Here is a 27,449-nt window from a genome sequence, read left to right as displayed (position 1 = left end):
AGAGCAGATCGCGAGAAGTCTCTGCCAGGAAATGAAAGAAAAGCAGCAAAGACTTCTTTATAATACTAACCAATGCTAAAAGTTTATCGAACTCTAAGAGGGATCTAAATGATTTTGTAATACACTGCTCGACAAAATTAACAGAATAAAATGTTTTTCACTAATATTTTATTGTGAAAAGTGTCGCCGCCAAAGGTGAATATTTGACGTAATAGCATCCTGTCATGCAAATTCTGAGTATTCAATAGAAATCAATCTACCACCTTGCAGAGCCTCACATTATGCAAATTATTCATGCCTATAAAAACACGTGTTGCGACAACATCGCTTCATTCTCGTTTTTTGGCTTGCTCATTGGGACAGCCACATCCCCATTATACAGGATGGAAAGTCATTGTCGTTTAGATGATTCTTTGAGTGGGCATTAGAAGACTTGAAGCTGGGCAGTGCCATGTTGGCTAAGCGTATCACGCAGTGTCGTCTCTGAACTATGGAAGCAGTTCTTAAACTATCTAGAAAACTTCCATCTGATCAATGATCGCCAGTTTGGATTCCGTCAGTGTCGATCCACTGGTGCTATTCTAGTTTATGTTACCCATCTATGGACAAATTCAGTGGAAAAGTTTAAAAGTTTGATGAAACTCAAACAGTTTCTCTTGACATTTCAAAGGTTTTTGATTATTTTAGGCATATAGGCCTTTTAATATGCTTGTACATGTACTTTATGGTTTGCCAACTATTTTTTGTAATTGTATATTCAGTTTTCTCTCTGTCCGCTCACTGCGGGTAATGGTAGATGGCTCTCTGTCTTCTAACTTCTCCTCTAATGCTGGTGTTCCTCGCGGTCCAGTTCTTTCTTCCACTCTTTTCCTATTCTATATTAATAACCTTCTTCCTTTGACCACAAATCCTATCCATAGTTTTGCTGATGACAGCAGATTGCATTGAACCTTCCAGTTTGAAAAACTTTGCCCTGCACAAACAGCTTCAACTTTTCGAATATCCACTACCAATTCCATAAATGCTGATCTCCAGGTAATTTTCCAGGGTGGAAAGATGACAGTGGATTTCAATCCTGCTAAAACTCGGGCCTGTCTGTTATATCTCACAAAAAGGATTCTTCTGCTTCTATGCTTATCTTCGATGACAGTCGATGACGTTCTGCAGGCCAGATCATATATCTCTATTGGGGATTATCCTGCTTGTAATCTCACAGTAATCGCACACTTTCTAGGTTATAAACTCCTCTGAGCATATGAGTAGGAAAAGAGAAATATTGCAGTCTATTGTGCATTACTGTCCACTTCACCACTTTACCACAGATGCGTTTTCATCCCAAGAGATGGCAGCATGGGTCAGCCATTTATTTGCCACTTCTTCCCCATTTACTTATGAAAGTGAAGTTATTAATTTACATTCCAACAATTTTATTTAATTAAATTCAAACTGGCTTTGCATCACGTAAAATTTTCATTTACCGTTTGCGTATCAAATATAATATTCTTAACCAAATACATTAATATATAATAACACTGGTCAACAAAATTAGCACTGCAACTCGTCTTCCAGTGATTGAATTTCGAAGAAATTTTACATTTGGGTCTCTTAGAAAGATTTGTCGAACAGTTTTAAATTTAAAATCGTACGAATAGAAATTGGGCAATTTTATTTTATCTCCCATCAAATTCGAGTTATCTTTTTTGTACATAAATGGAATTGTGTTATTCGACAAGAAGGGGATGGGAACTTTAAGGATTTAGGATGAATTGCGATTCGACAGCTCCCAAACCCTGCACACCGCAGAAGTTTCGGTTGTTCGATCATTAGCCGAGAAGGAAAAGTCCGAAAGACATCAAATTTTAGTCGTACGTTTCTTTGGGTCGTTGAAAACTTTCAAGACCAAAGTTTCCGTATTAATTAATTAAACTTTATTGTACTTAAAGGTACGATACAATGTATCCATCACTACATGGTGCCGCCAGTGATTTCTATATCCCTTCCTTCCCAAAAGAAATCTATATAAATGAATCTTAGACAGCAAATTTGAATGTTAGACAGCTATCTGACACACATGCCTTCTGGCAATTTACTAATCGGTTCGGTCCAGTGGACTACCCAGTGGCCGGCCTGCAAATGCCGTTTTAGAGTTGTGCCCTCGAAATATAAGGAAAACTCGATCTCTCTACGATGTCCCACACAACTTCAAAAGACATCACCGATGTTGTATGATAGAAGAGATTAGGGGGGGGTGGACTTGCCGGAGCTTGATCTGAAGAGTAAACAAGAGTTTCCCTCACTTCTAGCCCTCCAATATTCCACTGCAGATGACAGTCTTCTCTACCTACCTAAATGATGAACTAAATGTTCAATTTTTCCTCTGGAACAGTAATATATAAAACACCGCTTCTTGATGGGTCCTTTTCTTTTTTTTCTGTCTCATTGATAATGAGAGAGAGAGAGAGAGAGAGAACAATTATCTCCATAACGGTTCACTTATTTTTATTAAATAAAGCATATATATTTATTATTAATTTCGTTTTTAAAAATTTTACACCTGCAGGCTTCGAATAGAGAGTATTTTACGTTTCCAAGTGTTTCTATTCGCAAAAAAGGAAACGTTGCGTGCGTGTAGCGCTCGAAAACCCCGACGACATAAAAACAAAGAGGAAATTGTGAAGTGTGCCAGTGGAAAACTTCAGGGTATTGCGTGATTCTGAAAAAAAACTTCTGATAGCGTATATCTGCCTTTATTAGCTATAATTATTTAGCGCGTGTTTAAATTTTTGTAAGTTTTTAACTAAACAAGATTAAATAAATAAAACAAGACAGAATGGTGATATGCGTCTGCAGATAGATATTAGTCCCCATGGAAAGAGTGCAGATCCTTGAACTTTTCTTGTTCTTTTATTATTATTATTTTAACGTAACCCCAAACACGGAAGGCAACTGGAACTTATACGAGGGCTGTTTGACAAGTTTCTAGCCTAACATAGAAGGCGGTTATTATCTGATGTCCAATTTTTCGATGTAGTCTCCTTTAACTCAACACTTTTTACAGCGATGGTCCAGATTCATTAATAACAAGCAAAAAGTTGTAAAGTTTTTGTATCGAAGTCGGTTCTGATCGGTTATCAAAAGACACGGAATATTATCATGCAGGAACCTTGTCATACCTAATTCATTTGAACAAAAAAGGTTTTTCACAGTTCAATTGAGATGACTTTATCCTGTACTCTTTCTCCAACAGTCACTTGCCGTCCAACCCCCATGTCATGAAATTTATGGATGTTTTCTGGAATTGTTGCTTTTGATGAACGTATGCTGAGCTGTAATCTTTGACGCTGGTTCTGCCACGTTTAAACTTACTCACACAATTTTTGACAGCGGTATGTGACGGGACAGATTCTCTAAACGTATTCATTATGTCATCAGGGAAATCCTTGTTCGATAACACCTTTTTTTGTAAAGATATTTAATTACAGCTCGATGTTCAATTTGTTTTAAAGTTATGCTGCTGGAACTTCAATGATCTGAAAAAAGTGTTGATGTTATGAACTTTGCAAACGTTTATGTGAAGGTTCAAAATATTGAAAAAAAAAATCGGCATATCAAGCAACCCTCGTAGTACTAACTATGCATGTATGTAAAAGACAGAAGATATTTGACATTGAATGGAAAATTTCATGTGTGATTGAATCGTAATCCCCTATGTCTTTTTCGTCGTGAACCACTTTTAACTCCTGTTCCCCTAGCTTCTAACTCCTAGCTTCTGACTCCTGGAATTTTGTCCCCAGGTGAAAAACCTTACATTTAGAAGCATTCAGCTTTGATTGCCCGTTTTGAACTATATCTACAATCGATCATTTTTAAGTAAACAGCTCATGATTCTGGTCGTTAACCGATCCGTTAAAAGGAGTCAACTTAACGTAAACTTAGTGATATAGGTGTTCCTGAGGTGCATCCAGGATTGGAAAGCATATATCTATCTATACTAAAAACGGCTGAACGAAAGTGTATAAAATAATTCATAATTAATGAGATCATCATCACTAGACTCATAATGAAATTTACCTCCAGGATAATGCACTTTAACTTGAGAAATATCGAGTCTACTGGTGCCCCTTTTCAGTATAGTAAAATTTCACTAATTCCGACCGTCTGTAATTGGAACTACCCCCTCTCCCTATTTAGTCCGAATTAATGAGGTGTTACTATACCGAATGGAAGTACGAAATACGTCTTCTTAGAAAATAAACCGAGCGGAAGTGTTGATAGAAGATTGTAAAAATCTTTACACGTGTAAAAGGCAGGAACGTACGGGTAATTGGTAACTAAAATAATATTCGCGACTGTGAACGCTCTTGTGAAGTGAAAATAATTGATTAAACAGCAATGGACAGTAATGTTCATTCACAAACAACAGTTATGGGCGCTTTAATTTAGTGGGAGATTTCCTACAAAAATGTGCATTTTACAACAGTTGTAATTGTCATTTGAAACATCGTTGTCTTCTAACAGATCCGTCCTCTTGTTCGTTTTCTTTATGCGCAAGTTTCCTTTATCGCAAGTTTCCTTTATCGCAAGTTCAATAATAACGTTTTATTTATTTCACAAAGATGCTAATAAGAGAAGGCTACCTCGTTGCAAATACATGGTTACATCAACAGATAAATTGAATATCAAATAAAATATGTAAATATCATATAAAACCTTAAACGTTACAAAAGAATTACAAGATACACCCGAGTTGCCACTTTATTTCCTATACCTATCGATTGACTAGTGAATTCCCCTTTCATCTTCACAACTTGGATTCGTCGTGGCACAGACTCAACGTCAGAGAAGCCGATTTTTTCCATTCCCTCGCTATCCAGTGTTGGTGTTTCTGAGCACCCTGTAACCTTACTGCTTGTTTCTATATCAGGGTGGAACCCGGTCATGTGCTTGTGCTGCGATCCCCTATCCTTGACAAGGTATCATTAGTTGTGCAATGCCTATGATTGCCATTGTTGCACTGACACCGATAAAAATGTGGATTCGAAGTCACCATGTGATCTATAAAGCAATTAAATCCTAAAATCGTACATTAAGGAACTTAAGAGTTTGATCAATTGCAAAGTTCCAAATTAGTGAAGTTTTCAAATCATACTTGAAGAGACCGATATTGAGGAAGAAATGCCCAAAGACGGCTGGTGACCGTTGCCGCATTTCCATCAGCCACTTTGCGTCAAAGGTTTTTGACAAAACGATACAGTCAGCAATAGCTTAGCCTATTTCAAACACAGACATACCCATCTACATTCTGTTATACAAAGAAGATACGACGACCAAAAATTCCACTTCCATGCATGGTTCCAACACTAGCATGCCCTAAATAATAAACTCAAATAGATATATGTAAGCCTCATACGACAAAGTAGTAGACATACCAGCATCTTCATATACTAAAAACAATTCAAAATCTCTGCCTTCCTTCTTCATCTTCTGAAACTGAGAAGACAAAAAGGAGGAACCTCCAATGTGCTATCGCAGGAGATTGAAAATTAGCAATTTCGTGGTTATAGTCCAAAACTGTCTCACTCCATTTCCCTCCATGGCTTCGAGATATGGTCTTCAGCCCCTGAATAAATTCTGCTGAATTGAATACTGATCTTGAGATGGTTGAATGGAGATCTCGGACAATACTTTCCTATTTCCAGATCAATCAATTCCACGAAAACCGTGACACTGTTCCCTGGAAGCATCCGGTGGTCTCCAGAGGCATATTCGCCCTTGCTAGGGTAGCGAACATAACTGCGAACTCTAGGATTGCACGGAGAAGTCAGGCCAAATGGAGACTTTCACTACATTTATCTCTTACTAATCCATACCGTGTTGGCTCAATGTTTCCCGCCAACATGCTGGAGTATTTTTAGATGGAGAAGATCGCGAAAATTACTTACTGCAGAAACAAGACGTACACAAAACAAAATTTAAAGATATGTATCCTTTTATGAGCTTGTCGTCTCGAGTCTGGTGGTTACTGTTCAAATATGAATTTCAGTTAGCGGAAATCCGGACTTTTCGGACAATGGAATTTTAAACATACTCACTGCCACATTATTTTATCTTTACTGTACAATAAAGATTTCTTCTTCTTCTAACCGTGTGGTCTGGAGTTTTGTTATGGTTATAAGACAAAGTACCGGTACCAACTTTACATGTTTCACAAATATTATACCTCTGTTACATATAATATTTCTTATTAGCATATTAGAGTGCATAAACACGTGATGGTCCGGCTGGGATACTGATGATTTAGTCTCTCCTAACATAGTTGGGGGGGGGGGGAGGCATCACCAATTTGTGCATCTTTTAGAAATCTGCAGATTTCTAACTACGTTTGTATAGTTACTCATGTTTTTGAAGTCACGTGCAGATGTGCGCGCATTAAACCCCAAAGCAACTAAAGCAATGAGGATTCAGTATATTGTCTCTCCAATTTCATTCTCTCGTTCAATGCTGATTAATGCATTGGTGCACCAGTCTAAAAAAGACACAGCTTTTGACTGATTGAAGCTTCTTCACTGAAGTACGTTAGTTGTCAGCTGTGGTCTGTTTCGCACAGGATGATGAAGGCAGTCGAGTTGAAGAACTTTTCTTGTAGGTGATGGTTCTCTGTGCAAAACTTGTTCGGGTCCCTCACCACAACACACACTTCTTGACGGGATTCATTTTCGAGCCAGACTTGCACTCGAAGGCCTTTGCAAACTCTGCAGAGTTGGAGATTGATCCGTAGACCCTGAAAAGTATAAAGTAGCAGTGAGAGAACAGTCTGTAAGTCGTTTCAAAGATTGCAGGAACTACCCATGAGGACAAGTGCCTCTAGTTATTCACGTGGATAGATTAATCAAATTTTGAAGTTGCCAGTTTGGCCAGAGTTGCCAGGGGGCCTTTTTCAAATACGTTTTGCCACGAGTTTTCCGTTTTGGCTATTTTTTGGCCTTTTTCTGGAAATATGTGTTATTCATTTAAATTAGAAAAATGCTACCACTATGTCAGCAGTCCAGTCTAGAACTCGTTCAAGCAATCGAACAAACAGACTGGCGGCCAGCACTGCAGCGGAGCGCCACACTGTGTCTGGATTCATCATTGGCACAGTGACTGCCTTGACGTGCACGTTGCAAGGAGTACAAGCTTTTTAAAACTTCTGGATAACCCTTTTTTTAAAAACCTTTTACGGTCACGATTGTGACCGTAAGTACAAAGAAGAATGGGAGAAGTATTCGTGGTTACAGAACGCACCAAGTAATAGTGAGGATGCTTTCTGTAAACTGTCGTTGCACAGTGAAAAGTCAATTTTGCTCAACGTGAAGCTTCTTCTAAGCACAAATCTGACATTACTGGTTTGAATCAATGTACTCTAGCATCTTTTGTGACTAAGAAAAATTTAGAATCTGAAGAAAATATCAAATAGACTGAAAAACATAACCTAACATAACCTAACTTGTCATTGTCCAGTAAATCATTTGAGTGAGGTTATATGAAAGATCATGGAAAAAGTAGCATTTTTAGAAGCATAAAATTTCATCGAACTAAGTTCTCGCAGATAATAAAAATTTGGAAAGTTTAGCATTGGAGTTAGATTTGAAAGAAGATGTGAAAGGAAAGACGTTTGTGCTGCTCATTGATGAATCAACGGATAATGCAATTCAGAAGACTTGTGTATGGTGGTGAGGTTTTTTTCTGAAGGTCTAGCCATCAAAACTGCATTTGGCCTACTTCCCGTATCATCGGCAACATCACAATCTCTTTTTGATGCATTAAAGATTAAATGAGTGAATATGACATGAATTTAGTAAATGGCATAGGATTTTCAAGTGATGGTGCTGCTTCTATGGTTGGACTTAAAAATAGAGTGTGTACACGAATAAAGGAAGTAGCACCAAATTGTGTGCACATGAAGTGCGTTTGTCAATTTTTGGTATTCTGCATTCAACATGCATTTGAAAAACTTCCATCCAACCTTGGATTTTTCATGTGAGATTCCACTTTGGTTCTCAAATTGTAACTTACTTAGAGAAGAATTCAAATCTATATTTAAAACATTTAATCCAGAAAATAATTATCAAGCACCTTTACCATATCAGAAGGCTTCTAAAACTAGATGGCTCCTTAAAGGAAAGGTAATGTTCAATATTCTATTAAACTGGCAAGAACTGAAAGGATATTTTGCAGTATCAGAAAATTCTGGTCGAACTGATACAAAGTACAAAGAAGGATTATTAAAAGAAATGCTTTATTATAAAATTAATTATCTAATTGTATTTTGTGTTTTCAAAATCATTGTAAAAGATTTTGAATCTGTTTAAGCAATATTTCAGTTATCTAATATCGATCCGTATAAACTGTCTAATGAATTAGAGTTACTCATAAAAACTCTTTAAAATCGAATTTTCAATATTGTTGGTACTGAAAAAGGCATTGAAAATATCGACTGTGGAACCAAATTTAATCAAGAAGTTGATAGTCATCTAAATGAATTCAAGGAGACAACGTGCTAGACAAGAAGAAGGTAAAGTTCTTGAGGTTAAAAGAATATTTTCTGTTGTAACTGCAGTAAAAACAAAACCAAGAAACAAATTGCAACTTCATCTTCTAGATGCAATCATTAGAATCAGGGCACTCCTTATCGAAAATTCCATCTGCTGCAAGAATCTGCATATTACAGATAGAATGTTAAATAATTTCAAATTAGATGTACTTTATACCAACATCAGAAGAATCGCTGTTGCATCTACCTCACAGCAAAGTATAGAGGATTGAAGAAGCAGACATAATGATGTTCTTGTAAATGTTGTACGGTATATATACAGGATTGTTTCAGGTGAATTATTTTTGTTCTCATTGCGTCTATTAAATGAATTTTACTTTGTTTCGTGTTTTGCAATGTTTTATAGATAGTTTTTCACCCAATACATTTTTCCAAATTTTTCAATTGGCCAAATATATTTTTCACTAATGAAAAATGTATTTGGGCAATTTTTCATGTGTGTTTGGCCATAAAAATCTCCAACTATCTGGCACCCCTGATCTAAACCTTTCACAATTATTGATCAGTGATATTTTTAACCACTAACTGTCATATAATGAGAGGGTGCGATAGTTTCCAGAGATAAAGATGGGCGAGTTAAAATAACATTCAGTCAATTAAGATATAGAAAATATCTGTTCTAATTGTTTTAAAATCAACCATCATTCAATGTATGGAATTTTCTAGCTGCTTAAGTTAATGGATGCACGCTTTTTTTTTTCACGTCCTCCTTTAAGTACAAGGACAGCTTATGCTAGTGCCACGTCTAACATTAGCATTAGCATTAGTAGAGGCATATGATGCAAGAAAGCAAGCTTATGCAGCATCAGCCAAAAAAACAAAACACTCTCATTTCACCCCTCCGTTCGTTCTAAATAGTTCTAAATACCTGTCCAGCTGAGCCTTAAACTTATTTAGGCTATCAACCTCCACTACAAGGGATGGAAGTCTGTTCCACCAACCAACTACCCGCTGGCTAAAGGCAAATTTCTGCACATCTATCCTATATTTGTCTTTCCTCAATTTGAATTTATGCCCTCTCAGGTGATTATTCTGAACAAGAGGAAAAATCCCATCAGCATTGAGCATGCTCAAACCATTCAAGGCTTTATACACCTCTATCAGATCACCTCGCTGGTGCCTAGTCTCCAGACACTGTAATTTGCAAACATTAAGCCTTTCTTCGTAAGAGCACCCCTTTGTTCCATTCACTAATCTTGTTGCCCTTCTCTGTACTCGTTCCAGCAGCTCTACATCCTTCTTGAAATGAGGCCTCCAGACATATATAGAGTACTCAAGGTGTGGCCTGACCATTGCCTTATACAAGGGAATAATCACCTCCTTATCCCTGCTAGAAAAATTCCTGTATATCATTGACATTGTATATCACCATGAACTACTCTTGCAGCCCGTCTGCACTGTCAGAGAACTTCATATCTGCCTGCATAATTACCCCCCAGGTCCTTTTCATTCTCTACCACTGTCAGTGTAGTACCACAGAGTTGATACGTTGCTCTAGGGTTGCTGTTTCCCATATGTAGTATTTACATTTGTCAATGTTAAACTTCATTTGCCACCTCTCAGCCCATCTGCTCAACCTTTCCAGATCCTGTTGCAGCAGCATAGTGTCAGTAGTGTCCTTGACATCCCTGCCAACCTTTGTATCGTCTGCAGACTTGGACATTAAGCTTGATATACCATCATCAATATTATTTATAAATACAGAAAACAATAATGGACCCAACACTGAACCCAGACGGACTCCACTAATTACACTAGTCCACGATGAGCAGTGTCCATTGATTACCACTCTCTGTCTTCTCCCCCTCAACCACCCCTTTATCCATAGCAGCAATTTGCCTCCAATGCCACACTGCTCCAATTTGTGCAGCAGTCTTCCATGTGTAACAATATCAAAAGATTTCCTGAAATCCAAGTATATAATATCAAAGTTATTCCCTGCATCCAGCTCTTCTGTGACTGCATCATAGTATCTAATCAAATTGGTCAGGCAAGACTTCCCCTTAACAAAACCATGCTGTGTCCGAGATATAACTGAAGTCTTGTCTAGATGATCCTGCAGTGCTTCTTTAACCAGTGCCTCCATCAATTTTCCTGGAACAGAAGTTAAACTCACAGGTCTATAATTACTTGTGTCAGCCTTTGATCCTCCTTTGTGAATTGGGATCACATTTGCACATCTCCAGTCTATGGGTACCTCCCTGAGTCCAAGGAAGCTCTCATAATTATGGCTAAGGGTTTGCTTACTTCCTTTGCTGCCTCCTTTAATATAACTGGATAGATCCCACCCACCCCGGGTGCCTTTCTTGTGTTTATCTTGAACAATTTCTCCTCCAGTTTACTCTCAGTTATTACAAGATTCTCTAGCTTACTGCCAGAGTTGAATACACCTCTGGCATTCCTCTCGCTGAATAACTCCTCATGTGTGAATGTCGATGCAAAATATTCATTTAGTTTGTTAGCTACCTGAGCAGGATCATCAACAGTTGACCCATCGATATCAAGTGGACCAATCTGATTCATCCCCTTCCTTCTAGAGTTTACATAAGTAAAGAACTCTTTGCTGTTTTTCTTTGCATCCTTTGCCAAAGATTTCTCATAATCTGCCTTTGCCTGCCTAACCTCCTTTGTGACTTAGTTACAGACCAGCTTATATCTATCATAGGTTTCTGTGTCACGTGTTAATTTATATGTATCCCATGAATTTTTCTTCTCTGCCATATGTCTCGTTAGTTCATCTGACATCCATTTAGGCCTAAACCTTGAACAATATTTCTTAGTTGGTATGTAAAGCCTAGTAGCTTCCAAGATAAGTTCTTTGAATGCTTTCCATTTTGAATTTGCTGTTGGTAACATCATCAGTTGGTCCCACTGTATAGAATTTAAATATTGTCTCAGACCATCGTAGTCTCCTTTACGAAGGCAATGACCCTTCCCTTTACCCCTGATGGTAACTCTTTGAGTAAATCCCACTTCAGCACACTGTTATCACTGCCACCTAGTGGTTCCTCTATCTGCAGATTCTTAATGCATGAAGAATCACTACTGATAATCAAATCAAGTATATTACTCCCTCTAGTTGCCTCCCGAACATGCTGAGGTAGAAAACAATCCTCCAATAAATCCACAAAAGCCTTGCTAGTGTGTGAGTGACCAACCCACAAATTCCAGTCAATCTCTGGGAAATTAAAATCCCCCATTATAAGACTCTCTGATTTACTGGCCCACTCTATTTCCCTGTACAGTTCCTTATTATACTCATCAGAGTCATTAGGCCTATAGCACACTCCTACTCTCAATTTTGATCTCCCAATGCTTATGTCACACCAAACTGACTCGACACTGCACTGTCCAGCGATGTCGACTGGCATCACTTCCTTGGATTTTATGTATTTGTTAACTAATAGCATAACCCCTCCCCCCTTCCTATCCTGTCTATCCCTTCTGTAGACATTGTACTCCCTAAATTCCAGTTCTGCATTACTTATATCTGTGTGACACCACGTCTCTGATATCCCAACAATATCTGCCTTTGATGTTTTGAGCAATACCTCAAATCATCAAATGTATTTAGTAAACTCCTAACATTGGTGTACACGCAAGTATACATACATCTGTTCCTATTCTTAGCTACCCTAACACAACCCATGTGTTTACTTGTACCCCAATGACTCCGAGCAGTCTCTGAAATATCCTGCATCTTGTTTTCCAGGCTGCTGCTCATTCCAATAGAAGCAGTGCAAGAATCACTTTCACCTCTGCCAAGGGCTACTGTTAATCTATCAGTCCTTTTATCCCCCCCCCAATCTAGCAGTTTTCCGACCCACCTAACTGTGCCTCGATAGCATCAGCAAATATTCTTGCACCCTTTCTATTTAAGTGTATCCCATCCCTGTAGAAGCAGTCTCTCCTGTTAACAGGAGTTCACCATCGGGAGTTCACTCTCACAAACCATTATAAACTGTCTCTGCCATACAAGAAAGTTCTGCCCCTCGTATATAGCAAGTGTTGTGCTTAAATTATGGCTATTTTGGCTGCCATACTTACCTGAACCTCTTCAAAGAATGCGAATCTATGGTCAATACAAACAAGTCAGTCAGTGGATTGATGTTTTCACACCAATTCTGCAAAAGAAAATTGAAAAATCATTAAAGTGGCAACCGGGTAAACAAAGACAAACACTATGTACTTTAAGCGAATATCAGATCACAGAATATTATGGTCGTTGTTGTCTACAACATCCAGGAAATACATTAATCTCCCAAAAGCATACGAACACTTTTTCCAAGGTGTTGAAAGATGCGAACGGGGCACATGCAGATAAGGAATAGGTATTAAGATGTGCAGAAAAACTGAACATTGGTAACAGTTAGTATTATTTATTTAATTACGTGAAAGATAAACGGTATTTTTTGCGGATTTACAAAGAGGAATGATTTTCTGGTGCATTAATTTCATGCCTCTCTTCTACCGCAGATCTTCCGAAGTTACTATTGGCCGATGTCGCGAAATGATGGAAAATTGGATGATACATTAAGAAAATTGATGGATGGTGATTGGAAGACTCTTAAAAGACAGCATCTCAACAGGACTGGGCATGAAATGCGTTCATTGTAGTAGGAATTTGCTTTAGCTTGGATTTCATGGAATAGCTGCAGAAAAAAGCATCATAACACCTAATGATGGGTATAATCGAGAAACATAATCAAAATAACCTATTATTGTATTTTCATAATCGATTATTTTCAATTTAGGCGCCCTCGTAGGTAGCGCAGCTGATATAATCACCATCCTCACCACACCAGGTGGAAAAGACCCGAGTCCGAATCCCGTCAATAGCGCGAGGAATTTTTGTGGATCTTTTTCACAACGTGCTTGAGTTAATTGTCTCAAGCGAGGGTTGCATGGTTTTCTCCTGGAGACTTGGGTGTTTGTTCAGCAAACCGAAAATCGACCACAGAACACACACAATTTACAGACAGTATACACGGAGCAATATGGCTTTAGTTGCTGATGCTCCTAAAACTCTACAACGACAACAGAAACAAACCAACTAATAACATAAACGGGTATAATCCCAACACCTTCTGTAAGACGCAACATCTTACAAATATCTAATTCTCGGAATAAGAATAGCTGGCAGGATTAAATTACAGTAATTAAGAACAAAGAGCAACAACAATTCAGGAATATTTCAGGTAGTGGGAGAAGATCAAATTAAAAGAATCAAAAACTATAAACAGAGCAAAGTAAGGTGAATTTAAAAGGTGCACAAGGTAGTAAATTAATTTAATCCTCCTATCGTACCGACACTTAAAGACACTGCATTTAGTCGTTTTGGGAAGGGTTTGACTCGACCCTGTAAAAAGAATATTGTCAATAGGGAGTCCAATGGGGTAGATGATAGGATTCCAGAAAAGAAAAACAAGGTTGCGAGAAGTGTCGTAAGCACTTTTAGCAGGTCAATATAGTTCATATTTTCAAAAAAGGTGATAAAAATGATGTAACTGATTGCAGATCCTTGCAAAACAGCCTGTCTAAACTGTTCGACACAGCAGTATACAAAAATCTCTTCCAAATTCTTCAGGCCTTTCATTGACCAGAATCAACATGGTTTCTGCAGTGGCATGTCAGTGGTCACAAATTTACTTCCTTTCTGGCAATACACCTCTGAAGTTCTTGATAACCACCTTCAAGTTGATGCAATTTACATAGATATATCTAAGGAATTTGATAAAGTCCTGAACGAACAACTTCTGAAAAAAACTTTAGCTATATGGTATCTGTGACCTTTTGCTCTCATGGCTACGGAGCTATATTACGCATCGTTCCTTGAGCGTTATCATCAATCAAGTGAACTCGGACCATTTCATACCCTAGGTATGAAATGGTCCCCCTAGGTCCTCTACTTTTCATTTTGTTATAAACAATCTTCCTTCTTTCATCTGCGCCACCAATGTTCAAGTTGCTCTCTATGCAGATGATCTTAAGATCTACTCAGCAGTGAAGGAGATTACCGATTCTCAACAGCTTCAATGTTCCCTCAATAAATTCTCTCTGTGGCTATCTCTGAATGGCTTGTCTGCTAACCCCTCGATGTGCAAAGTAATCTCTTTCTCATCCTGCAGATCTCCACAACTAATAAATACGGAGTACACTGTTAACTCTGTGATCATCGAAAGGCGCGACCAAGTTAACGACTTGGGGATTCTCTTCTCCAGCAGTGCTAAATTTAATGCCCATGTCCTTAAAATCAGCAGCAAAGCATTCAAAACACTGGGATTCATCAAACGGAACACATACAAGTTCAAAAACTATAGATATGCTGTCATCCTTTATAAAACTGTTGTTCTGCCAATCCTTGAATTCAGTTAACCATCTGGAATCCTCACACAAAGACTTTAACTAACAAAATTGACGCAGTCCAAAAAAATTTGTCCGCTACCTTAAGTTCCGCAATCCTCTGTTTTATCACACGGTGTACTATAAATCGCTGTGTGATTACTTTCTTCTGAGGCCTCTGTGCACTAGAAGAGTTATTGCTGACATCACCCTTCTAGCCAAAGTGGAAACCTATGAAGCACTTGATATCCTTAGCAAAACCAACTTCAATGCTCCTTGTAGACAAGTCAGGAATCTTACACCGTTTAGCCTTGACTCTGCCACCACGGACTTTATGAAGTTCAGTCCACTGAACAGAATCAGCAAATCAGCAAATGACTCTCTCATTGACTTCTTTGACAACTCCCAATCACTGATGAACTCCATCATTAATAAATAGGATTAGTGTAAGAATATCAACATATAAGATGAGAAACGTATGTCGTGAGAATAGCTCAGATAAAGTGTTTATGGGTAAAAAGAAATAGCTGTTAATGATGGTGAATGAAAAAGGGTGGTTCAGAGGAAGTTATGTGTTAATGACATAAAATGTTCTAAAAAAAGTAATTTAATGTTTTAAATATTTAAAACATTAAATTACTTTTATTATGTTTTATTTATTTTCACGTTTATTTTGTTTATTATGAATCCTCTAGTGTCAGAGGTAACCCATGCAGTTTTTGGCATCACTGTATTCTGAAACTGCAATAAAGAGCATCTCTGATATGTTCGACAATTTCCCCCAAATGAGATTAGCATCCAGTGCAACCCCTAAAGTAGCGATTATATACAACACTAACTTACTGCTCCAAAACTGATGAAGAACATCTGGTCCGAGGAAAACTTTTCAAATCCAGGAAGTTTCGGTTCTGGTCCATTTTCTTTCTCCCACTTCTTGTAGGCCTGCGGGAGAAACAACAAATAAATCTGTCCCAACAGAAAGCAATACACAGCGAAGATTTGCTGCTCATCAATTGAAAATTATACGATCTCAAAGGATGTAAAATGGTCTAAATGCTGTTTACAATGAATCCCTATGAGGAATTCATTGTAAAAGTCCTTAGCAAAAGGGTATTTAAGTGTTGAAGATTTAGAAGGAAGGTACTTACCATGTAAGCTTGCTCCAGGCCACCATTGTCTGCAATGTTTTCTCCCAGTGTTTGAACGCCATTATTATGAAACTCCTAACAGAAATTAACTATTAGATGATTATTTATTACGAATATTATGTTTATTTTTTAATTTTTCGATCCAAAGCATCAGATATAATTTTTATGAGATATGTTTTTCTCGTAATAATAAATTTAACTTTAAATCAATATTGAAATTTATTAGAAATCGCGTTTACAATTAACGGTGTATCTAAAAAGGGGATTCGAGGATACGAACTATAACGTTGAAAAAAGTTGTGCTCTTGGAAACGAATAATTTTTTTGGAAAATTTAATTGAAAGGACGATTCTTCTACTTCGTGTAATGTTTGCGGATTTCTAGAACAGAGCATGATTCTGCCAAGGGACCAACTCAGCGTTCTGATAGGCATTTACGAGAGCTTGAAGGATAGAGTGGATGCCCTCAAATTAATTAAAATGGGAAAGGCCCATCAAATTCGAAGCTGCCGAACGCAGAGCTAGTACTGGTGCATCAAACAACACAGTAGTAAACTCCAAGGAAGAATGCGCTTGGCCCACAGGAGGTAGTTATGGTTTCCACCTCCCTTGTCATGAAAACAGAAAATATGGTGCAAGAGGATTTTGTGGAATAAGACCATGGTACGTCTACCAGGGGCAAAAGTGGTTGGCGTTGTAGAGTAGATATCATCTTTTAGCTGCATGAAAGGCGATATTGTTGGACACGTTGGTGATCTGCTGACGTATACGACAAAGTTGAGGAAAATTCTCAACCTAGGATTAAATTTGAAGGTGTCTGAAATTCTGCCCAGAGAAAGTCCTCGGAGTAGCTATTGTTGTTGTAGTTGTAGTAGGTTTTAGAAGCATCGGTAACCAAGGCGATAAGGCGTATACCCCGTGTATACTGTCTGTAAATTGCATCTGTGTATTCTGTGATCGATTTGCTCTTTGCTGGACGAAACATCTGAGTTTCCGGGAGTAAAAACATGCTACCCTCGCCAGAGACCGACTAACTCAGCCACGTTGTGAAAGCGGCCCGTAAAAACTCCTGACGTCATCGACGGGACTCGAACTCAAGTCTTTTCTGCCCAGTGTGTCGAGGAGGATAATTGTGCAGCCGGGTACGAAGTTCTCTGAGCGTTTACAAATGTAAATGTAAACAAGTGCCAATACAGCTCATGAGGTTTTGTCAATGATATTGGCACAATAAGCAAATAATCAAGAAATACCTCTCAACTTACTTCTGTAGTGTGCTCTCCTATGCCGTGGAAGTTTGATCCGCGGCACCACCCACCGGCCTTAGGAAACTATGAGGCCTGGAATTCTGGGTGCTGAAGTGGGCCAACTTGTGGTCACACCAGATCTACACATCATCTAAATCTGCACTCTGCTCCAACCTGCAATACACGCCCACAGTCCACAGAGCCCATGTGCTAAAAATAAAGTCATTCCTTCATCTGTGCTCAGCTAAGCAGGATCACGTCAACATCTGGAACACGGTTGGTTGGTGTTTGCCAGGCAGACTTCTCTGGAGTATCCCCTTCTTGTGCTCAAGGCTCCAGAGGTTACAGACTTTCAAGAGACATTTCCCAATCGTGACTCTGAACACTCTCAACTCGCTCAACATCGACATCGACATCGACCTGTGGACTATAGACAAGGCATATCGCGATAACATCTTGGCCTTTCTGTGTGTAAAGGACAATTATGTAAGTGCCGGTCCTAGTTAGTCGATGTCATTTCAAGTTCTGCTCAACTTGTAGCCCTTTTTCGTTTTAATTACTATTTCATTTTTACATTTTGATTATTACTTTTGTTTTTTATTTATTTATTATTATTTAGTTTTTTATATTTTTTTTTCTAATAAAAAAATCAGTTGTATAAACAACGTATTGTAAGATTCCTCTGGCTTTCTGTGTAAGGAATCACTATTGTATATAATTTATGTTAATAAAGGATCTTATTATTATTATTTTATATACAGGAATTTTGCAGGCAGGAATGAGGAGATGATTGAGGTGCATCTTGAGTACTGTATATAGGTCCGGAGGCCTCGTCTTAGGGCGGATGTAGATATTTTTACCAAGAAAGGGATCTGCATGTTGCATCAAGTCTGCAAGTTTGGAGACTAGGCGCCTGGAAGGTGATATGACTGAGGTGCTTTAAGGATATGAATGGTTTTAGGGAGGTTCATTGCTGATGCCATTCTTCCTCTTCTTCAACCTATGCACATGATGGGGCATAAATTCTAACTGAGGAAGAATGGTTGCAGGATAGATATGCGAAAGTTTTACTTCAGCCAGCGAATAGTTGAATGCTGGAACAAGCTTCCATCCGTTGTGGAAGTGGATAATTAGAATAAATTCAAGGAACAACTGGACAAACTATTGGAGGAGAATGGCAGGTGATGCTGAAAACATTTTTTTTTTTTTTGTTTCTTGCATCAGTGGCCATTGCTAATACTGATACTTCTAAACCTGTACGCTCTAACTGCTATCCAATATTATAGTTTCTTGGTTTTAAGCGATTTCTCAGATCATCTCTCATATAGCGGAAATGGGGGTGAACCCCCCAGTGCCGTGAGACGACTAACGCAACATCACCTCTCATATAAATTGTACAATTAATGTTCCTTTGGTTTATTTCGCACTTGAAGCGATAACCAAAAGGTTGGGCTCTTATATTTTTGAAGTTTATTCCCTTTATTGCCATGTTATGACGGGGTATTTATGGCGACCCAAGGTACAAAATGCAGCATGCGGGGCTGATTACGTTAACTAATGCAATTACTGCAAGGACTTACTTTTCCCTCGAGTGTGACTGTAAATTTGCTGTACTGATCGACGAAACATTCCGTTTGCTGGTTGAATTTGGCTCTGAAGGAATCCGTCCACCAGTTACCATTAAACATTCCGTGAACATCCCACAAGCTGCCTGTGGATATAACACTTTGATCATTATTGCTGATACAAAAGAAAACTGATCCACGAAGAGTAGATCTTGTCGATCAGCTGCACTGAACGAAAAGGTCTACTCTTCTCTTAGCTATAATAAGAACTAACTTCAAAAACTTAATTTTAATTTAAAACTTAAATATTTGTTCAGGGAGTAATTGCATGTATTTCAAATAATTAACAGCGTATTTTTCGCGTGCAGCAATTTTTTTTTTTTTTTTTTTTTTGAGTTATCAGCGACTAAGGCCATATTGCTCCGTCTGTAAATTGCTTGTGTTCTGTGGTTGATTTTCTGATTTTTGTGGACAAAAAATCCGCATTTCCGGGAGAAAAAAAACCACGCGATCCTCGCCTGAGACCAACTAACTCAGCCACGTTGTGAAAAAGGGACATAAAAATTCCTCTCGTCATTGAAGGGACTCGAACTCATGTCTTTTTCACATATTGGGGAAACTTTCGTGTGGAAGATTGATTATAAGTCCTCTGCTACCCATGATGGCACGAGTGGCAGACGGAGAGGATCCGATTGGACAGGCAAACAATAGGATCAGTTTTTGTGCACACTACTGTACGTATCTGCTGACTACTTCCACTTTGACCAGCTTATCATCTCGTTTCGGTTTGCCCGCTTCGTTTTGGCTTTTATGCTGACCAAGTGACCTTGAAAGGTGATTGTCTCGTCCCACGCCAGCCAAGTCGATGTGGGATTTTACTTTTTCCTTATTTGTCTTTCGTTGTGATAGGCTGTTATGTCGATTTTCATTTAATTTTTGAAGAAAGCAGTATGACAAGATTTAGCTCCATACCTATTTGCTAGGATAGATTTCTACGGGTTCTAATTAGTATAGAACTTATTTATTTGCTACGTGCGGGTGTGTAGGGTCTTTTAGATGTTATATACATTTTGAGCTCGTCCGCAAATGATGTGAAAATCCCTATTCCTTGTAGTGGACTGGTTCAAAATAGCGCCCTTCCTTGTGGCGCTTCTTCCGTTATAGCGTATGACTGCTTAATAGATTTATGTCTCATTTTCTGCTCTTTTGGGCTTCAGAATTAACTAGATAGCTCGATCGCTATCTATATCACTTATATAGCTTTTTGCGGATATTCTAAGGTGAATTTGGTGGAATTCCTAGTTCAATTGATCATTATTTTCTTTGTTCCCAATTATTGTTGTATTGATTTAGAAATATCAGACACCAAGGCTTCATACTGTCTGTAAATTGCCAGTGGTCGATTTTCTGTCTTCTTCACGTCATCGACAGAAATTGAATTCTGGTCTTTTCACCGGGGATGGAGATGACGGCGATTCTACCAATTGAGCTACCGATGATGGCGTTCCCAATAATCAATATGTCAATCTTCAATTAAAACATGGTGTATTACTAGATGAATATTTTTTATGAAAACCCCAAGCACGAAAGGCATTATAACCTATAATAACGTGCATGGGTTGAAGGTTAAGAAGATGAAAACAGATAGTTGTCGATATTATACTTGAATTTCTTTCGAAGTAATTTTCAGGAAATATGTGTGAAGAGCTCCAGAGAACAGATGTTGAAGGGATAAATGACGAAGTAGAAAAGTGAGTTCTGTAAGTTTGAAGTTGGACAGTAATTGGATGCTGAGAATTTGCAGCACATGTTTCGAAGTGAATGGGGTGGGGAGGAAATTTCAGACCCAATTGAGAGCCCTTGGAAGTATTTGCTGGAACGGCATGCAGCAGATACAGAAATATATATTGTCTCTGTGAGACAGAGAGTGGATAGACTATGAAAGAGATTGGTCATTAATTAACCTAATTGCCCTCTTCTGAATGGAATCTAGAAGCCCGAGAGAGGTTTTGGGGGAACCGCCCCAGATGTGGAACAATATTCCATGGTAGGGTGGATTTGAGGTTTGTATGCAGTGAGTAGCTGTTTAGAAGAAAAGTAACGCCAAGGGCGAAAGAGTAAACTCGATACAGTGGAAAAAATATTTGTGATGATAGGTGGAATAGAGCCAGGTACGTCTGCAAGGATCAAAAGTTGAGGATGGATGAGTGATCAGATGAAAATCTGAGCTTGTCTGAGATCAAGCTGAGATGGGGGAGCTAGCGGAGCAGTAAATCCAGACTTTGGTTCCCCTGGGACAAGAGGCCTGATCTGCCATGCCAAATGTTCCAATGACTTAGGTGAGATTTTTTCATCTAATCAGATCTTTATCATATCATCATTCATGTTGACTGAAATCGCCGATAAATGAGTGTAGGTGTGTGTTCTCTGTTTTAGGACTAGGTTGGATTTCAGCAATGCTAATAGGTCGCCCTTTTAATCGGATGTGTTGTGTGAATGCGAACAAGAATTTGTGATGGAAGATTAATCAGATGAAAAGCTGCGATGTCCTGAAACGTGGGAAATTGTGAAACAATAAATCGAGCCTGTGGTCTCTCTGGTAGGAGGCTTTCCTTAATGGGATCTTTTTCTGAATGTAACGTGCATATGGCCTCAAATTTATCGGATTTGCTCATCTGGCATTTATACTGTTTGTAATTCAATGAATTAGGCAACGCCACTAAAGCGGCCACTGTTCTGGGATTTAATTTTCTCTAAATTTCTCTAAACGGAAAAGTTGAAAGTAAGAAGTGAGTAAATATAGCTCACCTTCGTTATCGAATCCGTGAGTAATTTCATGTCCAATAATCATTCCAATCGCACCGAAGTTCAAATACCTGAAAGAAGGAAAATCAACACCATGGTAAGTTCACTGCTGCAGTCTAACTGAAACTGAAATATAGAAGGAACTAATTGCTAACAACTCTCTACTCCCAGCTCATACTTCTCTGGGCTGGAACCAAACAAATTAACGTTCTACTTTTATAAAGTGCACTATTCTGGAAAAGCACTATTAATCTCAGAGTTTGAGAAATTGGATCACGCGTCAATTAGGGAGACCGTATGTTTGCTAGCTCAATTGCATCCACATCAAAGTTTACACTGTGGAAACGTTGATGATCTTTAATGATTAACCTTAATGTGATTAACCTTATGATTAACCTTATAAGATGATTAACCTTAATGTAATGCCCCCGTGATTTCATTCGATTTATTCTTGATAGATTCAAAAGCATTTATAAAATGTTTCTGTCCAATAACAGTCGACAAGGGTCGGCAAGCGTCTATAAACCTTCATTAAATTGTCTAGACACCTTCATTGTGTCGTCTCATTTAAGAACCAAACCTTTGCCACACTACTGACCTTTTGATATCGTTTATATTCTCCGCAATGACTACTTTTTTAAGCGGGACAGCGTATTAAATAGGATTTCCATAAACTTCACATCTTATCAAATTCTCATGGGGCTTTCGAAAGGGTCACCCTGCAAGGTTTATTTAGACGTACACACTGAGGCGAAAGAAAACGAGTACTTACCATGGGCTGTTCTGGTTATACATGGGCGGCATCAAGATGGAAGAGGGGATAGCTGAAACGAAAGACAAAAGTTTAGTGGAGTGGAAACAGAACACGATTTGGGTTTAATGTTCGTTTTTCTCCTTATCTTCTCTTAAGGATATTTGTTGACCTTTTTTTTTTTTGTATTATTTCGGCTAAACGTTATTTTTGTTGTTAGCAGTCCGAGTCACTTATTTATCCGGAAGGTTCAGTAGTCTATGTGAAACCGAGGCTTCCGGATATTTGTTTGAGGGTAGTGTACCCGTACGGTGAATGGATTAAGTGTAGACAGCGGCTAGCTATAGACACTGATATTTGAATTTCTGCTCTAGATTTTGATGATCATGATGGAGTTAGATGTAGCCATCACCTTGCAGTTACATTTATGTTTTTGTTCGTGGAAAAACCATCACTGAAAATCGACAATTCAAGCAACTGTGGAATATCTTTAAATGCATTATTACAAAAAAATGTCAATTTTATCAGATATAAATTATAGAAGAAAGACGGTGAGAATTTTTCTTCAATTTCTGATATAACATTTGAATATATTGTATGTAATGTTTTTGCATATTCTCAGCGTGATCAGTACTTGTTGACAGAAGACTTTGCTTCTACAGGGATGGAACACACTTAAATAGACAGAGTGAAAATATTTGTTGATGCCCTTGAGGCAGTGTTAGGTGGGTCGGAAAACTATTAGCTTGGGGGGATACACAGATTAACAAAATGACAATTGCCGCGGGCAGAGGTAAAAGTGATTCTTGCACTGCTTCTATTGGAATGAGAAGCAGCTTGGAAAGCAAGTTGCTGAGGATTTCAAGGACGGCTGAGAGTTATCAGGGAATAATAAAATATATGGCTGTGTTAGGTTAACTGTGTTAGGTGTACATGCGTACACCAATGCTAGGGCATAGTAAATAAATCTGATCAATTCGAAGTGCTGCTCAGGACATCAAATGCAGATATTGTTGGGATATCAGAGACGCGGCGTCACACAGAATGAGGAATGCAGAATTGGAATTTGGAGAGTACAATGTGTACAGGAAGGTTGGGGTTTGCTCGCAGTTAAGAAGCATATAAATCTAAGGCAGTGCACCTAGTTGACATGGGTGGACAGTGCAACGTTGAGCCATTTTGGTGTGACATAAGCACTGGAAAGGCAAAAATCAGAATGATCAAGCCGCAGGTTCCAGATTTTAACTGGAACTTGTGAGTTCGTCACTTACAGACTAGCAAAACTTTTGTGGATTTATTGGATGACCGTTTTCTATAGCAGCATGACAGAGAGGCAACAAGCGGGAGTAATACACTTGATCTGATTATCTGCAGTGATTATTCATGCATTAAGAATCTGCAGATGAAAGAACTAGTAGGTGACAGCGATCACAGTTTATTGATTTAGAATGAACTTAAAGATGTAACTACCATCAAGGCTAAACGGATGGGAAGGGACTTTGCTTTCGTAAAGGTGACTAGAGTGATCTCAGACAGTTTTTAAATTCTGTACAGTGGAACCAATTGATTATATTACCATCAGGTAATTCTAAATGGGAAGCATTCAAGGAATTAATCTTCGAAGCTACTAGGCCTTTAATACAACCAAGGAATACTGTTCAAGTTTAGGCCTAAATGGATATCGGATGATGTGATTCGTGGCAAAGAACAAAAATGCATATAAATCATCAGGTGACAGAGAGCCTCTTGTAGATATAAACTAGTTTGTAATCAAGTCACTTCTAATCTGCCTTTGCAGATTACAAGAAATTTTTTGGCAAAGAATGCAAAGAAAACAGCAACGGTTTCATTTCTTACGTAAACACTAGAAGGAAGTGGATGAATCAGATTCGTCCACTCCATATTGATGGTTTGATTGTTGATTATCCTGCTCAGGGTGCTGACAAACTGAATGAGTATTTTGCATCTACTTCACAAATGAGGAATTCTTTAGAGAAGGGGATGCGAAAGTTTATCAGTCTCTAACAGAGAGGTGAATTTATCTCTCCGTTAAAGATAAATGATTTCGTAATAATTCAGAAGAAAGTGGAAGAGAAATTGTTGACGTCAAACATAAGAAAATTACCTTGGGGTTGATGGGCTCTATCCAATTAAATTAAGAGACGCAGCAAAGGAAGTAAGCAAACCCTTGGCCATAATTATGAGAACATCCTTGGATTCAGGGAGGTCCCCGCGGAATGGAGATGTGCATATGTATTCCCAATTCTCGTGGTGTATAAAAGGATGCAAGTGTAATTAGAGACATGTTAGTTTAACTTCTGTTTCGGGGAAAATAATGGAATCACTGGTAAAAGAAGTAGGGCAGGCTCTTCTAGAAAAGGCCGAAATTATACTTCAAATACGACATGAGTTTGTTAAGGGAAAATCTTGTTTGATCAATTTTAGATGCTACGATGTGGTCACAAAGGAACTAATTGCAAAAAATAATTTTCATATCATATACTTGGATTTCAGGAAACTTTTGATTCTATTGCACATAAAATAATGATGTACAGTTTGGAGCAATGTGGCATTAACGACAAGTTGCTACTATGGACGAAGGGATGGTTGAGTGGGAGAAGACAGGGAATGGTAATCAATGAACACTACTCTTCGTGGATTAATAGTTTTCTATATCTATCAATTATATTGATCAAAGCATATCACGCTTGATGTCCAGGTCTGCAGATAATACAAGGTTTGGCAGAGTAGTTAATGAAAGGAGTCGCCGTGTTCTACTGCAACAGGATCTACAGAAGTTAGGTAGATGGGCTGAGAAATGGTAATTGAAATTAAACATTTATAAATGCAAAATACTACATATGGGTAGCATTAACTTCTGACTAACGTACCTGCTATGTGTTACTACACTCAAGGTAGTGGAAAATGAAAAAGACCTGGGGTAATAATGCAGTTGGATGTGAAGTTCTTTGAGCAATGCAGACAGGCTGCCAAGACAGTTCATGGGTCTTGTCAATGATATACAGGAATTTTGCTATCAAGGAATCTATGGTGAATCTTGAATACAGCATGCAGGTCGGGTGTGCTCCGTTTAGGAAGGATATAGAGCTGCTGGAACCAGTACACAGAAGTCTGTGGTCGTTTTGCTGTTGATGCACTGAAACCGACTATATACAATATGAGGATCATTTATCTATTAATTGCTCAATACATTTCACGGTTATTGTTTGTCTTGTCTGCAAATGTCGTGTGTTTTGAGGCTAAAAATAGACGGAAAATAATTCCGGCGAAAATCACACCACCCGAAACTTCTTAACTTGTTCGCTGTTGCAAGGGCTAAATAAGTTTGTCATTTAATACACGGGATTGGCATACAATAACAGAACATACGCTGCAGGGATTTGGTACAACAAAGCAACCACGGCTGTGAACAAAAGGAAATTAGAATCAATACAGCGTAGCATCTTGCTCACCATCACAAGAGCATGCTGCACTGTCAGCTCTCATGCGCTGCAGGCCCTGGCAGGATCACTCCCCCTGGACCTGGAAATTGTCCGCTGTGGCATGCTCTTTCAACTGTCCAGAGGTAAAAGTGTATCCTGCATCGGCTTCACTACCGATCCAGCCAACAACAGCAACATAGAGAAAAAACGTCTTATCAACCATCTCCGGCAAACCTGGCAGTCCCGATGGGCAGAATCAACTAAAGGCGCCATAACCCGGAAATTTATCCCGGACGTTACCCAAGTCTACCCCCACCAGCCGGCCTGGTTTTCACCGGGGCTCTACACCACCTTCCTTCTAACGGGACATGGTTCCTTTAATGCCAAACTTTCGACCTTCGGAATAAAAGAATCACCACTATGCCACTGCGGTGAAAATCAGACATGGACACATCTGATGCATGAATGCCCCCTCTTTGATGATATAAGATGTCACTTTATAACCAAAATATGTTTCAACCCGAAGGATCGGGAACACCTTGTACTGTCAGAGGAGGAGTACTATAGAGCCCTCTCGAAATTTGCGCACGAACTGTTCAGCAGACTACGAGCATTACCACAACTTCCCTAAACTCGACACTGGAACTCTGACAACTGAAACGGACAACAATGACTAGGACTTAACTGGAGGAGACCTATATCCCCTTAGTGACACCATCCCACACTGACACCCTGATTATTGGAACAGCAGTGGATGGGATCCTATTCCAACACTGACCAACTAATGGACTGTACACTGTCATGGACCTGACGAAGCCACAGCTTTGCTACATACACGCCATGTTAGTGATCTGAGCCGGCTCCCTTGTTCGGCCCTTTCTTCTCCCTTACCCCGGCGGGGGGAGGTGACGGCTTTCCTGTCTCCTCCCCTCCTTGCCGACCCCACTCTTCCCTCTGGTGGGGTATGGGCATGCCCCACTGATTCTACCTGGGGTCGTCTCCCCTATTGACCCCATTCTTCTGTCTTTATCCCTCCAGTCTTCATTCTCCCTACCCAACTCTATCTGTATGCAAGCGAATGTCCCACACGCCAAAAAAAACCGTGTCTAAATTACGCTGTTCGCCCACCATTTTGGCTTTTCTAATTCTAGCGCAATATTCCCATGCAAAATTTTTTTTTTTTTTTTTTTTTTTTTTTTAAGGTCCTAGCCACTGAAATCCCAGGAAACTAGGTGGCAGGACCTGCCAGAGTGCAAATTTAAACTAGTGGTTACCTGGTCTGCCTCCACGGGGCGAAGTGCGGGCAACGTTGGGCCTCAGCTGGGGACCAGAGGCTAAATGGCCAGAAGAACAACGGTACATAACACAACACACTCACATGATCCATACACTTTTAAATCTCTGGCCTTCCCAGTGAACTGGTACACTCACAATGAAAGCAACGCGGAGATGGGGGGAACTCCTGGTGCCGTTAGACACTTAACACACTTTGCACTTTGCACTTTGCACAATAACAGAACACTTTTATTCCATCAAGATAGAAACAACAATATGATGCA

At 39.0% G+C, this 27,449-nt stretch overlaps 1 protein-coding gene across 1 annotated transcript in view; it reads right to left on the bottom strand.

Annotated features, from left to right (window-relative positions):
• Positions 1 to 3,151: 3,151 nt before the first annotated feature.
• The window catches only part of LOC150089086 (neprilysin-11-like), a 65,295-nt gene continuing 40,997 nt past the window's right edge, over positions 3,152 to 27,449 (bottom strand). Inside the window, exons 14-20 of the mRNA XM_090370403.1 lie at positions 22,469 to 22,520; positions 21,700 to 21,767; positions 18,907 to 19,037; positions 16,084 to 16,158; positions 15,779 to 15,877; positions 12,641 to 12,717; positions 3,152 to 3,173 (exon numbers count right to left, since the gene is read on the bottom strand). Coding sequence (XP_090226529.1) covers positions 3,152 to 3,173; positions 12,641 to 12,717; positions 15,779 to 15,877; positions 16,084 to 16,158; positions 18,907 to 19,037; positions 21,700 to 21,767; positions 22,469 to 22,520 — 524 coding nt within the window. The remainder of the gene's footprint in view (positions 3,174 to 12,640; positions 12,718 to 15,778; positions 15,878 to 16,083; positions 16,159 to 18,906; positions 19,038 to 21,699; positions 21,768 to 22,468; positions 22,521 to 27,449) is intronic.

Source organism: Mastigoproctus giganteus, chromosome 3, assembly GCF_048544385.1.
Source record: "Mastigoproctus giganteus isolate SK-2022 chromosome 3, ASM4854438v1, whole genome shotgun sequence".
NCBI lineage: Eukaryota > Metazoa > Arthropoda > Arachnida > Uropygi > Thelyphonidae > Mastigoproctus > Mastigoproctus giganteus.
This window is presented reverse-complemented; position numbering and strand designations above follow the sequence as displayed.